General features: G+C 31.4%; 1 protein-coding gene across 3 annotated transcripts; it reads left to right on the top strand.

Moving 5' to 3' along the window:
* The first annotated feature begins 5,243 nt into the window (after nt 1–5,243).
* LOC130803109 (dehydration-responsive element-binding protein 2B-like) lies at nt 5,244–7,284 on the top strand. Of its 3 annotated transcripts, XR_009039852.1 has the most exons (4): nt 5,244–5,519; nt 5,875–5,966; nt 6,034–7,090; nt 7,221–7,284. XR_009039852.1 is itself a non-coding variant. In XM_057667291.1 (3 exons), exon 3 carries the CDS (start codon nt 6,035–6,037, stop codon nt 7,016–7,018), a length of 984 nt encoding a protein of 327 aa, XP_057523274.1. In that variant the 5' UTR covers nt 5,244–5,519; nt 5,879–5,966; nt 6,034; the 3' UTR covers nt 7,019–7,284. The 3 variants fall into 3 exon arrangements, 2 of the variants coding, with proteins under 2 accessions (XP_057523274.1, XP_057523273.1); XM_057667291.1 differs by having other exon boundaries at nt 5,879–5,966; nt 6,034–7,284; XM_057667290.1 differs by having other exon boundaries at nt 6,034–7,284.
* Nucleotides 7,285–15,074: the final 7,790 nt, after the last annotated feature.

Below are 15,074 nucleotides of genomic sequence, written 5' to 3'. Positions count from 1 at the left end.
ACGCCCTTCCGCTGGTATCCTTGGCCCAGTTCCCAAGCCACACAATCAGGCCACTTCAACCCATGAAGATTCTAATGCCCTCACTCCCATGGAAATTGGCCAAGCACTTGCAAATATGGGTATTCAATCTTCTAATTCACAATGGTATAACATTGGTAATTATTTGCCTGCTACTTCTCTTCCTAATGTATTTGTCGGTAATGGGTCTACTCTTCCAATTGTGGGTCATGGCTCTTCCCCTCATCATTCCCCAAATTTTCCTTATAAACTCAATCACATACTTTATTCTCCACATCTCATTAAAAATCTACTAACAACAAGGTTTCCATTGAAATTTGACCCTTTTGGTTTCTCTGTGAAGGATCTTGGTACGAAAAAAATTCTCACGAGATGCAATAACTTGGGTGCTCTTTACCCCTTCGTCAATAATCCGCCTGCCGCATTTACTTCCCTTCAATCCCTTTATTGGCATGCTTGCTTGGGACATCCTGGCGCAAATATTTTAAATTATCTTCGTCGTAGTAGTTCAATTTCATGTAATAAAGAGCATTTCTCTAATAGTTGCTCTTCTTGTCAATTGGGAAAACATGTACGTTTTCCCTTTTATCCTTCTCTTAGTGTCACTTATAAACCTTTTGATATTATACATGCCGATCTTTGGACCTCTTCCATTGTTAGTAATGTCGGGTTTAAATACTATCTTGTTTTGCTTGATGATTTCACTAATTTTCTTTGCACTTTTCCTCTTAAATTTAAATCGGATGCTTACTCCTCTTTTTTACAATGATCCACGTAAATATCATATGAATGGTATTAGTATACAATAAGTACATGTGAGCAAAAACAGCTTGTAAATTTTGAGCTTGTCACAAGTGCTACTCATTTTACTAAGATAGTAAGATTTACTATATGTATCTTTCCACCCTTTTCTAGTCGACACCCACCATGTCTAATCTTCACCTCGGATATTACACACTCAACATCAAATGGTCTCCCTACTTGTGACCATCCATAATCTTTTCGAACCCATTTAAGACCTCAAATCCGCTATATATGTCTTAGACCAACTAGTACCATTGAAAACCCTTCTGTGAGAAGGGTGAAAGTAGATTAAGATATTTGGGCAAGTGTAGATGAAGCTCACTGATGCGCCTGTGAGAAGGGGGAAAACAACACGATATATAGAAGAGAAATAGCGATAGGCCTAGTAAAATATAGAAGAAGCAAATTAGAAATGACATAAACAAATTGCACAACTTTAAGGATTTGACTGGTGATACCACTAGTAGTTGGAGACATCATATTTGTGTTCTAAACCTTAAATAGCCACATACACCTACACTCATTTCACATATCTCTTATTTATTATTATGGTATTTATGATTGTTTTTAGATTTATTTTTTCATGTTATTAGCCTTAATTTTTATCTTGTCATGTCTTGTTTTGATTTGTTTTCCTCTATAGATCTTTAATTTTGAGTCGAAGGACTTTTTAACTACATGCATCTTCCATATAGATATAATCTATCGTTGGAAAAATTACCGTGAATAATACAACATTTTGTTAATTTCCCTACAATAATACCAACCATTAATTAACCATGAATAATACCAACTTAAGGGGTATTTTCCTAAAAAATCCCTAACATGTTAAAACCAAACTATAGGAGATTATAAGACAAAAAAATTGGTGAATTAGTTCATAAACTAAAGTTTGTATTATTCTAGGAAAATACTCCTCTAAGTTGTTATTATTCATTGTTAATCAATAGTTGATATTATTGTAGGGAAATTAACAAAAAATTGTATTATTCTCGATAACTTTTCCTTTATCGTTTTCATCCTACTTAATATAAAAATTATTAAGGTGGAATTAAAAAAAGGTCAATCACTCAAAAGTATTTTGGTTTTTCAAAGTCATTTTAATAACATATAAGACCAAACAAATTTGTTTAAAAAACTTCTTTTGTAAAAAAAACTTATGAAATACAAAGAAATTATTTCCAATAGAAAAGAGTCATTTTTTAAAGCACATATATTATTGTTTGATACTATCTCACCTTAAAACATGCTTTATATATGAATTATAATGTTAATTTAATACTTTTTCTGTTACAAAATATTTGCACTATTTGATTTTTCACGCAAATCAATACAATAATTCAATTCTTAAAACGTGTTTTATATATGTATTATTTATAATGTTGCAAGTAATATGGAAGGGAGGAATTATAAGTTATTAGAATATAAAGTTTTTATTTTGAGGTTTGTGTTACTGATACATGATTTTTGGCAAGAACACTTGTTCCAAATTTGGCTAGTACTTTCTCCGTCTTATTATACTAGTTAGATTTGACTTTTTATACAATTCAATGTATTATTTTGATAATTTATATATTGAATTACACACCTCTAAAAATTACAAAAAAGTAATATTAAAACAAGTTTCCACTTCACTATATTTTTTCTTACATATCAACCGCAATAGATAAATAAACTTGTATGATAAATTGCATCAATAACAAAGTCAGAATGGAGAAGTATACGTCAGGGATGAGGTAATATGTGCAAGTGTAAGCGAGACTGCGAGAGGTTCAGAAGTAGTGCACGACATATAAGGTGTTGACACTTGGTAAACATGCGACAACTTGGACCTGACCGCTGATTTTTATACATTACCTGAGGCATAAGCTGGGCCAACAAGCCCATAATCGTATAGTTGTGGAATCATTTATTAAAATAACTCATTTTATATGAGACTGTTTCACAGTAAGAGAATCTTAAAATAAGAAATTTATAAGCTAAAAGTTTGTATAATTAAATTTTTTAATATAAGTATAAAAAATGTCTCATGATAAAATCATGTCATATAAAAATTGTGTTACAAAAAATGTGCCCTTCAACTTGTCCACTCCATGGCACACCGCACAATATGGAAGTTGATACTTTGGGGTCAAATAAACATGCACCAACGCAAGCCACAATTTTAGGATAAATTATTTTCTAATACATGGTAGGTTAAGAGAAAGAAAGAACAAGAGGAAAGAAGCAGTAGAAATGAAAATGTGAAACTTACATGCAGTTTTGACATACTAGTATGTTTTAATTAACAGAAGATCTGATTCTCAAACAACAATATACCTACGTATTTTCTTTTTTGGATCCTCAAACAATGTTAAAATATCCTATGTTATCCTCATTCGACTTGTCTTACGTCGAAAAAAGAGAAATGGATAACTTTCTAAGCTTGTGGAGTGACTTCTACTACTATCAAATGGTTTTATTATCAAAAACTCATTTGGATTTGTTGCGTATTAACTTTTCTCCTACTTGTTTGGATTGTTTAGATCTCTTTTCTAAATTTTAACAGATAATAATATCATTATAACTATGAAAAGAGATACTTTCTGCAACATAGACAAAAATTGTTTCTAAGAATATTTATTTATAATATCACTCATTTTAGAAATTCTTGAAAAGACCGAAAAAAAACATTGAGAACCAAACTACAAACATATTCTATAAAGTAGTAATTGCTCTTCACCTGATACATAATCTTTTTCTTAATTTTTTTTACATAAATTCGAGACGGTCTCTTAGAGAGACTATTTCTTATTGGGTCGGTCTATTATTTATTTTTTAAAATATTATAAGTTGGCATTAAAAATGACGTAAGTAAACATTTAAGATATTGTAAGTAGGCATTAAGAATATTGTAAGTAAGCATTAAGAATAATATAAATATGCATTAAGAATACGTAAGTAGACATATATTAATCTTTAATCGATCGGACTTAAGATACGTCACTCAAAAAGACGATTTCAAAAGACCAAGTGTTTTTTTATAATAATAATCATATTCTTCTACAAAGAGATTGAGGGAAGAAAGCGTGGAGTCCAAGTGTCCAACTAGTTCTATTCAAAAGCAAGCGTAAGGATGAAGCAAATGCCGCAGACAAATCGACTAATCGAGTGGTTAGGGAACATTCCTGTATCACGCGTTAAAACTACAATTGTAGAAACCTAAAGATATACTTCCTCATTTAACTCTATAAATTCAATACAATAATTTAATATTTAAAATTTCTAATAATGTAAAATATAATAAAAAATATAAAAATTTAATACTAATAATATTTGTGATAAGATGAATTGAATAAGTCTTACTACATTTGACTTTTTATACAATCTAATGTATTATTTTGATCATCTATATATTGAATTATGCATATTCAAAAATTATAAAAGGTTAATATTATGAAGTATGTAATCAAACAATTCAAACAAGATCTCACATACTTATATTTTTTCTTACGCATTAGCCGCAACGTAAACAATACGCTTGAACGATGAATAATATCAATAATATCAATAATCATAATGTAGCGAGTATATCAGAACAAAAAATGTGTTTTACTTATCATATCCAAACTAATCATAATTTAAGGGTAATAGATGAACGGTGAAACATTTTTATTGCTGCAAGTAATTTAAAACGGATGAAGTATCATATAAAACCGCCACGTCATCACATAAAATATTTTAAAATTCGCAAAAAATCAGGTTTCGGTCACAAGTAGGGATGGTCATGGGGCGAGTCCAGACAGACCAGGACCCAAACCCTTTTATTTTTTATAGATCCAGACCCTACAAGTCTAAAATTTTCAGAACCAGACCCAGACCCTTCGAATCTGATGGGTCTAGGATTCTTAATGGGTCCTTAATGGATCTTAAGAAAGTTATTTGATTTGTCAAATTTAAACCTTTTGTAAGTTATTATATTTTTTGTATTTTTCTAAGAGACTTATTAGCATATTGTACAAATATTTAAAAAAAATAATCAACTTAAAAAGCAAAATAATCAACTCACAATTTACGTAACAAAATAATCAACTTGCAAAACAGAATAATCACTTAAGAAAAACAAAAACTCAACTTAAAAAAACACAAATAAATAACAGAAACAAGAAGGAGACTGAGAAGTGTGATGCTTCTGAGAGATTAAGGAAGAAAGAATTTAGTTTTAGCACATATACAAACACATATCAATACATATATATATATATATATATATGTATTTATATAGAAAAGAAAAGAAATGGGGAATTGGGGGTCATGGGTCTGGGTTTGTGGGGCGAGTCCACGGTCTGGATCTAAAGGTCGGGTCTGAATTCGAGTTCAAGGTTAGGACCCAGATCAGACCCATCAATTATTTATTTAATGGGTCTTCAAAAATAAGATCCATACATTTAAAAAAGAAACGGGTCCCAAGCGGATCCAATAGGGTCTTGGACCCCCTAACGATCCCTAGTCACAAGAAATCTCTACAGAAATGTCTATAAATACGCTCGCGAGTATCATTCTAGAAGCTCTCTGGAAACTCAAATAGTTATCTATTCTGTACGCTGAAATATCCTTGAAAGAGTAAAAATATTAATCATCTTACAAGAAATTAGAACTATTGTAACTTAATAAAAAAAATAGCAGTACTTGGGAATTCATATCTTCGTCTTTGAAAGGTTAGTTGATTGATGTTTTAATCTTTGTTTTTTGTTAATTTTTAGAAAATTTTGATTTCTTGTTGATTGATTCTTTTTAATCTGGGATTTATCGGATTTATTATTAGTACTGCTTCAAAGTTTGCAATTTTCTTTGTTTATATCTAGGTTGTATAAATTAGGGTGATTTAATCGGGTGTTAATTAGGGTTAGGGTTTTCAATTTGGTTTTCAAATTGAGTAGATATATCTTGTTAGTTGGATCTTTTTGTTTCGTATACAACTTGTAGGTGATTATCGATGTATCAAGCAGAAATTTGAATATTTGTAATTTACTAATTTATGGATTACTGAAGTAAGATCTTGTTAATCGGCAGAAAGGTTGATTCGAAGTAATTCTGTTGGTTGCTGTGGAGACGATTTCCGGGGCGATCGTCCATCACCCTTGTTTGAATAGTTCCTCTCGGAGGTGCGGTGAATAGTTGAATTTCTCTGATAAACAGTCTTGTACAACTGATTTTTGTTTAATTTGTCAGAATGGATGCTTTCGATGACAAAGGAACTTTTAACCCACCATCTTCTTCTTCTGTATCATTTGATTACACCAGGAAGAGGAAGACTCGAAGAAGGCGTGATGAATCAGTTGAAGAAACTCTTGCTAAGTGGAAAGAAATCAATAGTAAACTCAATGCAGACAATGAAGGAAGAAAACCAATTAGAAAGGCGCCTGCGAAGGGGTCGAAGAAAGGATGTATGAGAGGTAAAGGCGGTCCTGAGAACTCATTGTGCAAATTCAGGGGAGTTAGACAGAGGACTTGGGGGAAATGGGTTGCTGAGATTCGTGCTCCTAATCGAGGTAAAAGGCTTTGGCTTGGCACTTTCCCTACTGCTGTTGAAGCAGCCTTGGCTTATGATGAAGCTGCTCGAGTAATGTATGGTTCGAGTGCTCGATTGAACTTCCCCGATCAAGCTTCATTGTCTGTTTCATTGGAGGATTACAGGAATAACTCCGCTACAACAACACCAACAACAACAGCAACATCGTATACAACAGCGTCTGCAACATCGTCTGATACACACACTCTTGATCAGTCAGTCGGTCGAATCGAAGGGGTATCAATGGTGCCCAAGGGCGAGCCTTCCTCAAACCCTTTGGAGGCAGAAGCACAGCCGGATGAAGGTGGCATCGACATCAATGAGTACCTACAGAACTTGACAGTCGATGAGATGTTCGATGCTGACGAATTACTCGGGGCTATAGATGCTGGACCTGTTTCCCCTGTAGGAAACTCCATGAATCCTGGTTATGATTCTTTCAAGTCTGAAGTTGAAAACAATTCAATCCCACTGGATAAGCCAGAAGATTGGTCATTTCTGAATTACAATTCAGATTTCTTGCAGCAGTTATCAAATCAGGATGATTCTAGTTTGTTTGGAAGCTTGCAATTGCATCAGGGTGATCAAGATGATAAAGGTGTGGGATACGGATCAGAGCTGTTTAAGACTGAGGATTCTGTTTGAGGGTTATGGCAAAGAATAAAACATCAGCTTTGTTGTAGCAAATAAGGGCACAAATAGGATTATGATGAGATGGTGATTCTCTATAATCTTTGCTCTTGTTTTATGGTTTTGAATCCTTTTGTAGATGTAAATTGAAAATCATAAATATACAATCAGAAAATTGTATTCTCTGAAATTTAGTTGTGATTTTTCTTAAATTCAGAACTTTACACAATTGAAATTGGTGCTAGCAATGGCATGATACAAGCTGTTGCTCTTTTAAGGTACTCCTCTGTATTCAAATCTTATTCTCATACATTTTTTTCGCAATGTTAATGCAAACTTTAAAATCAATTAATTTTTAACTAAAAAGTTGATATTTAAAAATATATTTTAAGATGAATCTAATAAGATCGCACATGAATATGTTTTTTCTTATAGATTGATGAGAAATCGATAAATCATAATTAAGTTCAACACTAAAATTTATAAATTCTATTTGAGAAGAAATCAATAAATTATAATTAAGTTTAACACTAACATTCTTAAATTCTATTTGAGTAGGAGGAAGTATTTTTTCCTCACTTATTTTGCCACATTGTCACTAAACACCGGCTTTTCTTATGTGGGATGATATAATAATATTGACATTTTGGAGGTAGATTAATTCTTTTAACTTTAACTAACCCATTTAAATAAACCAACTTTCTTTTTATAAGAAATTGTTATAATTTTTATGTTTGTTTGTCTTTTTAACTTTGTATATTTTTATTATTTTAAGTAGTATTTTAATTATGTTCTTTAATTTTTACTCATATTTTTTTAACTTTTAATTATATTCATACAATTTAATGGAACATATATTTTTCCTTCATAATTGTGCCATCACATATTACAAATTTGTACAAGTTAAAAAAATCAATGCTAGCAGCCACGTCAAACATATTAACATGCAATAGCATATCACCAAATACTCCATAGTTTGATATGAAATGAAATGTGCTCATAAGTCTGGCCCAAACATTGCTTGTAAAATGGATTCATCATAGTTTTGTTGGAAAATTTGAAATACATAATAGAAAAAATTAAAAAAATTAACAAAATAAATTAAGTTTTAAACTTATTTCAAAAATAAGCGTGAAATTTTCAAATCTGAAGTTTGGGGCTGTTTGCAGTTACTAACTGCGAACAGGTCAAAACAGACAAAATAGCTGTTCGCACTTACTAACTACGAACAGCTATTTAACCTGTTTTGACCTGTTCGCAGTTAGTAACTGCAAACAGCATGCTGCACAAAAACATGTCAAAATAGCTGTTCGCAGTTACTAACTGTGAACAGCTATTTTGTCTTTTTTGACCTGTTCGCAGTTACTAACTGCAAACAGCCCCAAACCTCAGATTTGAAAATTTCACGCTTACTTTTAGAATAAGTTTAAAACTTGATTTATTTTGTTTTTTTTTTTTTCTCTTATGTATTTCAAATTTTTAGTTTTGTTGGCCCTAAGAAGCCCATTACCTATATGTCTATGGTTCGCCATGAAATGAAATCAACACAAATTTTTGTATGAGACGGTATAACTGTAGCATGTACCCTATATATAAGCTGAATAGCCCAATAAATAAATTTAGCATATAGACTCTTTATTTCAAGTCGTCTTACCGAGAATGGATCTCCCACAACATAGTATTAGTAACTTCAACCTAGTCAATGGAAGGAATTTTGATTTTTTTTCTTTGTTAAATGCCTAGTTTAGCAGCCGGTCTTCTGAGAGACCGTCTCTCTAAGAGACGTCTTTCAGTCCTAGCCCTTAAAGCTTAATTAAATTAAAAGATGATAATAGACTGATCAAATTAAAAATGATCTCTTAAAAGACTGTATTTCATTAGAATTTGTGCTACTTTAGAGGAAATACTAGAAAATTCTTCCAAAGGAGCCAACTTAGAATGATATATCTTTATAGTGCTTAGAATTATGTGTAAGAAGATTAAAAATAAAAATATTAATAAAAATATTAAATAATGATTAATGTGTTGATACGTTTTAATTTGATACTTCATTATATATTTTAATATTATAAGTTATAACTTAAATATCTATTAAAAAATAATTATTAGGTTATTTAACCCAAATATGAGGCATATCTTACAGTAAGACCATCTTATATAAGAATTTGTATTTTTTATATTTGGTATCATTTTTTCTTTAATTTAATCCTCATAAAATTCAACTATTTACACAATTATTATTAGATTATAACTTTTCCTTACTTTTTTTCCTTACTCACTCTTTTCTTATAGTATTATAAAACTCACTTTTTTATTTTCTTAAAATGAAACATTTAATTAGAATATGTAAACTAAAACAAAAGATATCCTTGTTATGATGACATGAAATTTTATTTACATGCGATTCCACTTGAGATTTGAGAGTTTCAATAATTCTTAAAAATCAAAAGCAAGAGAAGTAGTTTTCAGGGCCCATAATAAATATTCACTTTTTAATATTCAGCTTTCAATGAAATGCTAGTGAATTTTCAGCCTTTCTTAATGTGATAAAAAGATTTAAAAAAAGAAAATATAGAAACCATGATTGAATAGAATTCCATTTGATCTAAAATAATTTTTATATAAAAATTACATTAAATTGTCAATATATCAATATATACATAAGAATCGGAATAAATTCGACTTGTAATATCATATCTGAAATCCTTCTAAACAGAGGCAGCTCTAGCACATGAGCGGCATGAGCGATGGTTCAGAGCCCCATGGTTTTAAGGGCTAAAAAAATTCATATATATGATCTTTTAATCAAATATTAAAAAATATACTCTAGGTCGATACTTTTTCATAATTAATGACGTAATAGTACCTTGAATAATGACTACTTATTTTATAATTATTAACTTTGAATTTATGGTTAGTAGGTATTGTTTGATTTATATTTTCATTAATAAGTAGTGTTATTATTTTTAATTTCCTATCATAAAAGTAGTCATCTTATTATTTTATTGTATTTTCTTCTTTAATCTAATTAATTGAATATACTATACTTTGTTTAATTGAAAAAAATAGGAGTTTATTATTGTCACTTAAAAAATAGACATATAAGTTTATACTCAAAATGATCATATTTCTTTCGCTTAGAGCCCTTAAAAATTCGAAAAGGAATCTACGTCCGAACACCCAAATACAGAAATATACTCTCTCTTATTCACCATATGTGTCTCATTAATTTTACGCACTTTATCCAATACACTTATTCATTCTTTAATATCTCTAGTTGTGCGTAATTAAAAATCATGGAAAGTTGATATGAATAATTCTTACATTGAGACGAATAAAACAAAATTCCAATTGACTATGTTTTAACTTATTGATTAATGATAAAATACAAATTAAGAATAAGAGATAAATTGAACCATATTCGTACCCCTCGGAACATGGTCCAAGCCCAGAGGAACTACAAGTTGTTCCCAGCGGACAAGCTGTTCCTACTGTTCCTATTCAAAAGCATATTACTAAGCACCCAGGTCTTGAGCATGATAAGAACAACAAGACACGTCATGATCAAGATGTCCAAGCCCAAGGAATACACGAGAAGCCCAGAGATCACAAAACATACTCAAGCAGCCAAAGTACTGACCAGCAGCCTGTTTGCGACAAGGCCACTTTGCACCTGTGCCTGAGATCTGAACACACGTGCTCCGAGACAAGTCAACCTGGAATTGACATCTTTGCACCTGGGCCTAGCCATCTTGGACCTAGGACCCTCCTAGTGATCATCACAGAACTCATAAAGTGTTGTCCAAGGTGCCCCTGTCAGAAGAACAACTCGAACAAGCCTTCCAGTACTTAGCCTAGTTTCTGTTTTCTGTTTTAATAAAGCTTGTGCTAGTCACGTGTGTAAACTAGCCGTTAGCCTTAGAAATCTATATATAGGTGCATAGGCCTCGTGTAATGGACAATGAATCATAGATTACATTCAATAACACATTAGTGATTAATCAGATTTCATTCATTCAAAGTGCATAACTGAGATTCTCTTCTTTTCATCCTTGTGCGTTTGTGTGTTCATTATTCAATCAACCGGAACAAAGAGAGCGTGGAACGCTTCTGAGCAATAGATTGTGGAACAACTGTTGTGTAACCTTCAATCTTCGGGAGTGAAACTCCAAGGTGAGGGCATGGGAACATCCTGACGGTGAGTGAAGCCAGAAAAAGGGAACCCACAAGTTGGCCTGAGAACCAAGAATTGGTTTCTTGGGTGTATTTTGGTGATCGTGAGTGTTGGAAAGAGTCGAGCAATCTGTCTCCGAGTGAAGGGGCTGATTGTGTGCAAGTTTGTGAATCCGGAGTACACAAGCTTGGTGCATAAATAGTGTCCAAAAAGCAAATGTGACACTTATGGTGATTGAGAAAGTTTTAGTAAATAACGGTTATTTGTAAACTTAAGAAATTACCTCTATGTGGAAGTATTTGATAAAATGAAAGTTTTGTTTATTTTAATTTACCACAATGCGTATGCTGAGGTGGATGTGAGGGCGCACTTTGATGGATCGAATTAGGAACCAAGAGTTTAGGGACAGACTAAGGGTAGCCCCTTTATCTGGAAAAATGCGCGAGCATAGATTGAGGTGGTTTGGTCATGTGCAGAGAAAGACTTTCGACGCCCTTGTGAGGAGTGTAGAAAGCATTATAGTAGCGGGTAAGAAGAGTCGAGGAAGACCCAAGAGAACTTGGTGTTGAACATTTAGAGTATATAGACCTAGATTTGTATATACTACATACTTAGTATAGTAGTGGGACTACATAAATATATTATAAGTCCAAATTTAATGCCTCAAAGAATTTGATGAATCATTACTTTGATTCTTAAGTTTTGCTTGGTGAAACATTACTTTGTTTCATAAGCTTTGCTTGGTGAAACATTACTTTGTTTCATAAGCTTTGCTTGGTGAAAAAGCTTTGTTTGGTGAAATACTTTTGTTTCAAAATGAGGTACTGTTTGATGCATAGCTCTATAAATAGAGGTTGCATGCCAAGAGACATTCCATCCCAATTTCATATCATTTATGATTTCTCTCTTAAGAATACTTCCATTCTTGTTCTTCCTTTCATGAGATAATATTGAGAGAGTAATTAACTCTTAATATCATCAAAGTTCATAATTCACTACAACACTTGTATTTACTTTTGCAATTTCCTTGTGCTAGGATTTTGTTGTGTAGATTGTATCTCATTGTGAATTTCATTTTATATCCCAAGCACCTTTGTGGGAGAAATATCACAATAGGAAAGTGCATGAACGCCTTCTACTCATATCAAGTTTCCGAGCGACTTCTCTGATTGTCGCAACCTTATCTTCATGATGTCCATTTGGTGATTTACAAATCAAGGAGTTCCATTGCCATTCACATAAGGGAAATACAAATCGTTTTGTTTTTTTTGTATTTGCATTATATTTCCAATACTTGGTATGAGCAAATAAGAGTTGACTTGCATGAGTTAAACCTCTCTGCGGACCTGACTAGGGATAGGAGCAGTTGGAGACGACATATCCATGTCCCAGACTTTTGATGTCCGCTTAGTTTTCCTTTTAGTGCCCGTAACCTCATGCTCTTATCGTTTCCTTTCTTTTAGTTCTGTGTTTTCCTCTGTAGTAGCTCCCCTTTTTTAGGCCTTTAAGTTATCTTGCACGTATAATCACGTCTCTTTATCTTCCTCGAGCCGAGGAACTCCTTTAGCCGCGCTCTCCTTCATGGGTATGAGTTGTCGCCGCCTTTCCCTCTCCAGACCCTGACCTTAGTCTTCTATGTGCGGGATGTACTAGGTAGGATGATGATGATGATGTTTATTTTATTATTATACTTTTTGTCTTTTTGTGGTGATTTACAAATTACGGTGATTGATTAGGAATTTTTGGTGGTGAATATGAGGGAGTATAACTCTAGTACTCCACCTTAATTTAATTCTTTAAGTACTTTTATAATTTTTAGATATGTGTAATTTAACATATAAATGAATAAAATAACACATTGAATTACGTAAAAAGTTAAATGCATCAAGTATAATGAAACGGAAAAAGTCTTAGTAAATAACAATTATTTGTGAGGTTAATAAAAACTTATATGGTAAGATATGATAAGGTGAGAGTTTAATTATTTTAATTTATTTTTTAATTTTATTTATTTTAATATTATTCTTTTTGCTTTGTCGTGATAATTTAAAATTATAGGATTTTTTTTTATGTAACAGAGGAAGTACCATCTATATTTAATTCATCACCTAAGGACTATAGAACAGTGACTAGATTGACTAGAGAGGCCATAGAATATCCAACTTTCTGCACAGATTATGAAAAATATTAAATTTCAATTGTACGAATACTGCTGTTGTTTTTTCTTTTCTTTTAGACCAACATAATTGTCATCATCTACTTTCTCACTTTTCTAGTTATGATAATATTTTATGAAGAAGTTTTTTAAATCTCATATTTATTTCATCCTGTTGTAATATGATCCACATAATTAATAATTATGTCTATTATGTTCTGATATTTGTGTTATTTCTTATGTTGTAATTTCAGTGGAGCAGAAAAAGTGATAGAAATAGTTGTATTTTTTTTAAAAAAATATTTATTCTATTTGAATTTTTACGCAATCTAAGTACTAATTTAATAACTAATATCTCTAATTATGAATAATAAAAAATTTTAAAAAATAGATATTAATAATTTTTATATTGAGACGAATCAAACAAAATCCTACTTGACGATATATTAACTTATAGATTAAAAATTAATCAAAAATTAAGGATGATAAATAAATAGTACATTTTCTTGTAATGTAGCAAGGAATATAAAACGGAGAAATTATGCAATTAGTCTATCTTAAAGTTGTTCAAAAGTGACCCAGTTAAAAATTCAAACCAAAAACAATTTTGCGTTCGAAAATCAAAAAAATCAAACTCAAACAATAATCACTTTTTGTAACTGACATATAATTATTGAACAAATTTATTTGAATATGATGATAACTGAATCAAGCTTGTATTCTTCCAGAATTGTGTCCAAAACTAAATATAATCCGAAATCGATTCGATCACTCAAATTAATAACTATAGTCTGACCAATGGATATGAAGTCGCTTTCAATGAATTGAATTGCTTTTTACTTCTAGTTCATACTTTATGATTCACACAACGAACACAGGCTATAAATTAAAGTTTTCAGAGCATTAAATATATTAACTTTGGATATTATATGCAAGACCCAATAATATTGACTTTCACTCTTTTTTTCCCAAAATAGTAGATGGCATTTTTAATAGAAAAGCTTGCTAGGAAACATCTTTCATAAGTTATTGGCCTATGTCTAGAGGACCCTAATGTTTGAACATCATTTTTCAAGTACAAATTGCTTAATGTATCACTTTTTTTTATGTTAGTTTCCTTTCCTTAGCCTATTATGTATTAGAATAAAAACTTTAGTTATAATAATTGTAAAATTTAAATAGTAGTTTGATTTAGAGGCGAAGTCAAAATTTTAAATAAGAGGTCATCAACAACGATACACAAGTTATAAATATTTAAAATATTTAAAATAAATTAATTGTTAAAATAAATTAGTGTATCCACCAGCTAAGAACTTGCGGAGTTCGCTTCAGTCGCACTCGCTTCCATCAGTTGCAGAATCTTATCTTATTCTTTCTCGAGTCGGGGGACTTTTTGGCCGCGTTCTTCATTATGGGTATGAGTTGCCACCGTCCTTCCCTCCTCAGACCCTGTCCATAATTTTCAATGGGCAGGATATACTAGATATGATGATGATGACCTTAATTGTTAATTGAATCGCACTTTAAGGAATTTCATTAAAGCAAACTCATCAATAATAAACATATTAACTAACTTCTTATTATACATATACATATTACTAAAACATCTCTTAGAAAATTATCTTTTCAGACCCTATGAGTATGTGTTCACCAAATATTAATGAAAATAAAGCAAGAATTCTAAGTATACAAATTATTATATCACAAAGTAATAATTTCATTAAACGTTATTACTACTTTCT

Source organism: Amaranthus tricolor, chromosome 16, assembly GCF_026212465.1.
Source record: "Amaranthus tricolor cultivar Red isolate AtriRed21 chromosome 16, ASM2621246v1, whole genome shotgun sequence".
NCBI lineage: Eukaryota > Viridiplantae > Streptophyta > Magnoliopsida > Caryophyllales > Amaranthaceae > Amaranthus > Amaranthus tricolor.
This window is presented reverse-complemented; position numbering and strand designations above follow the sequence as displayed.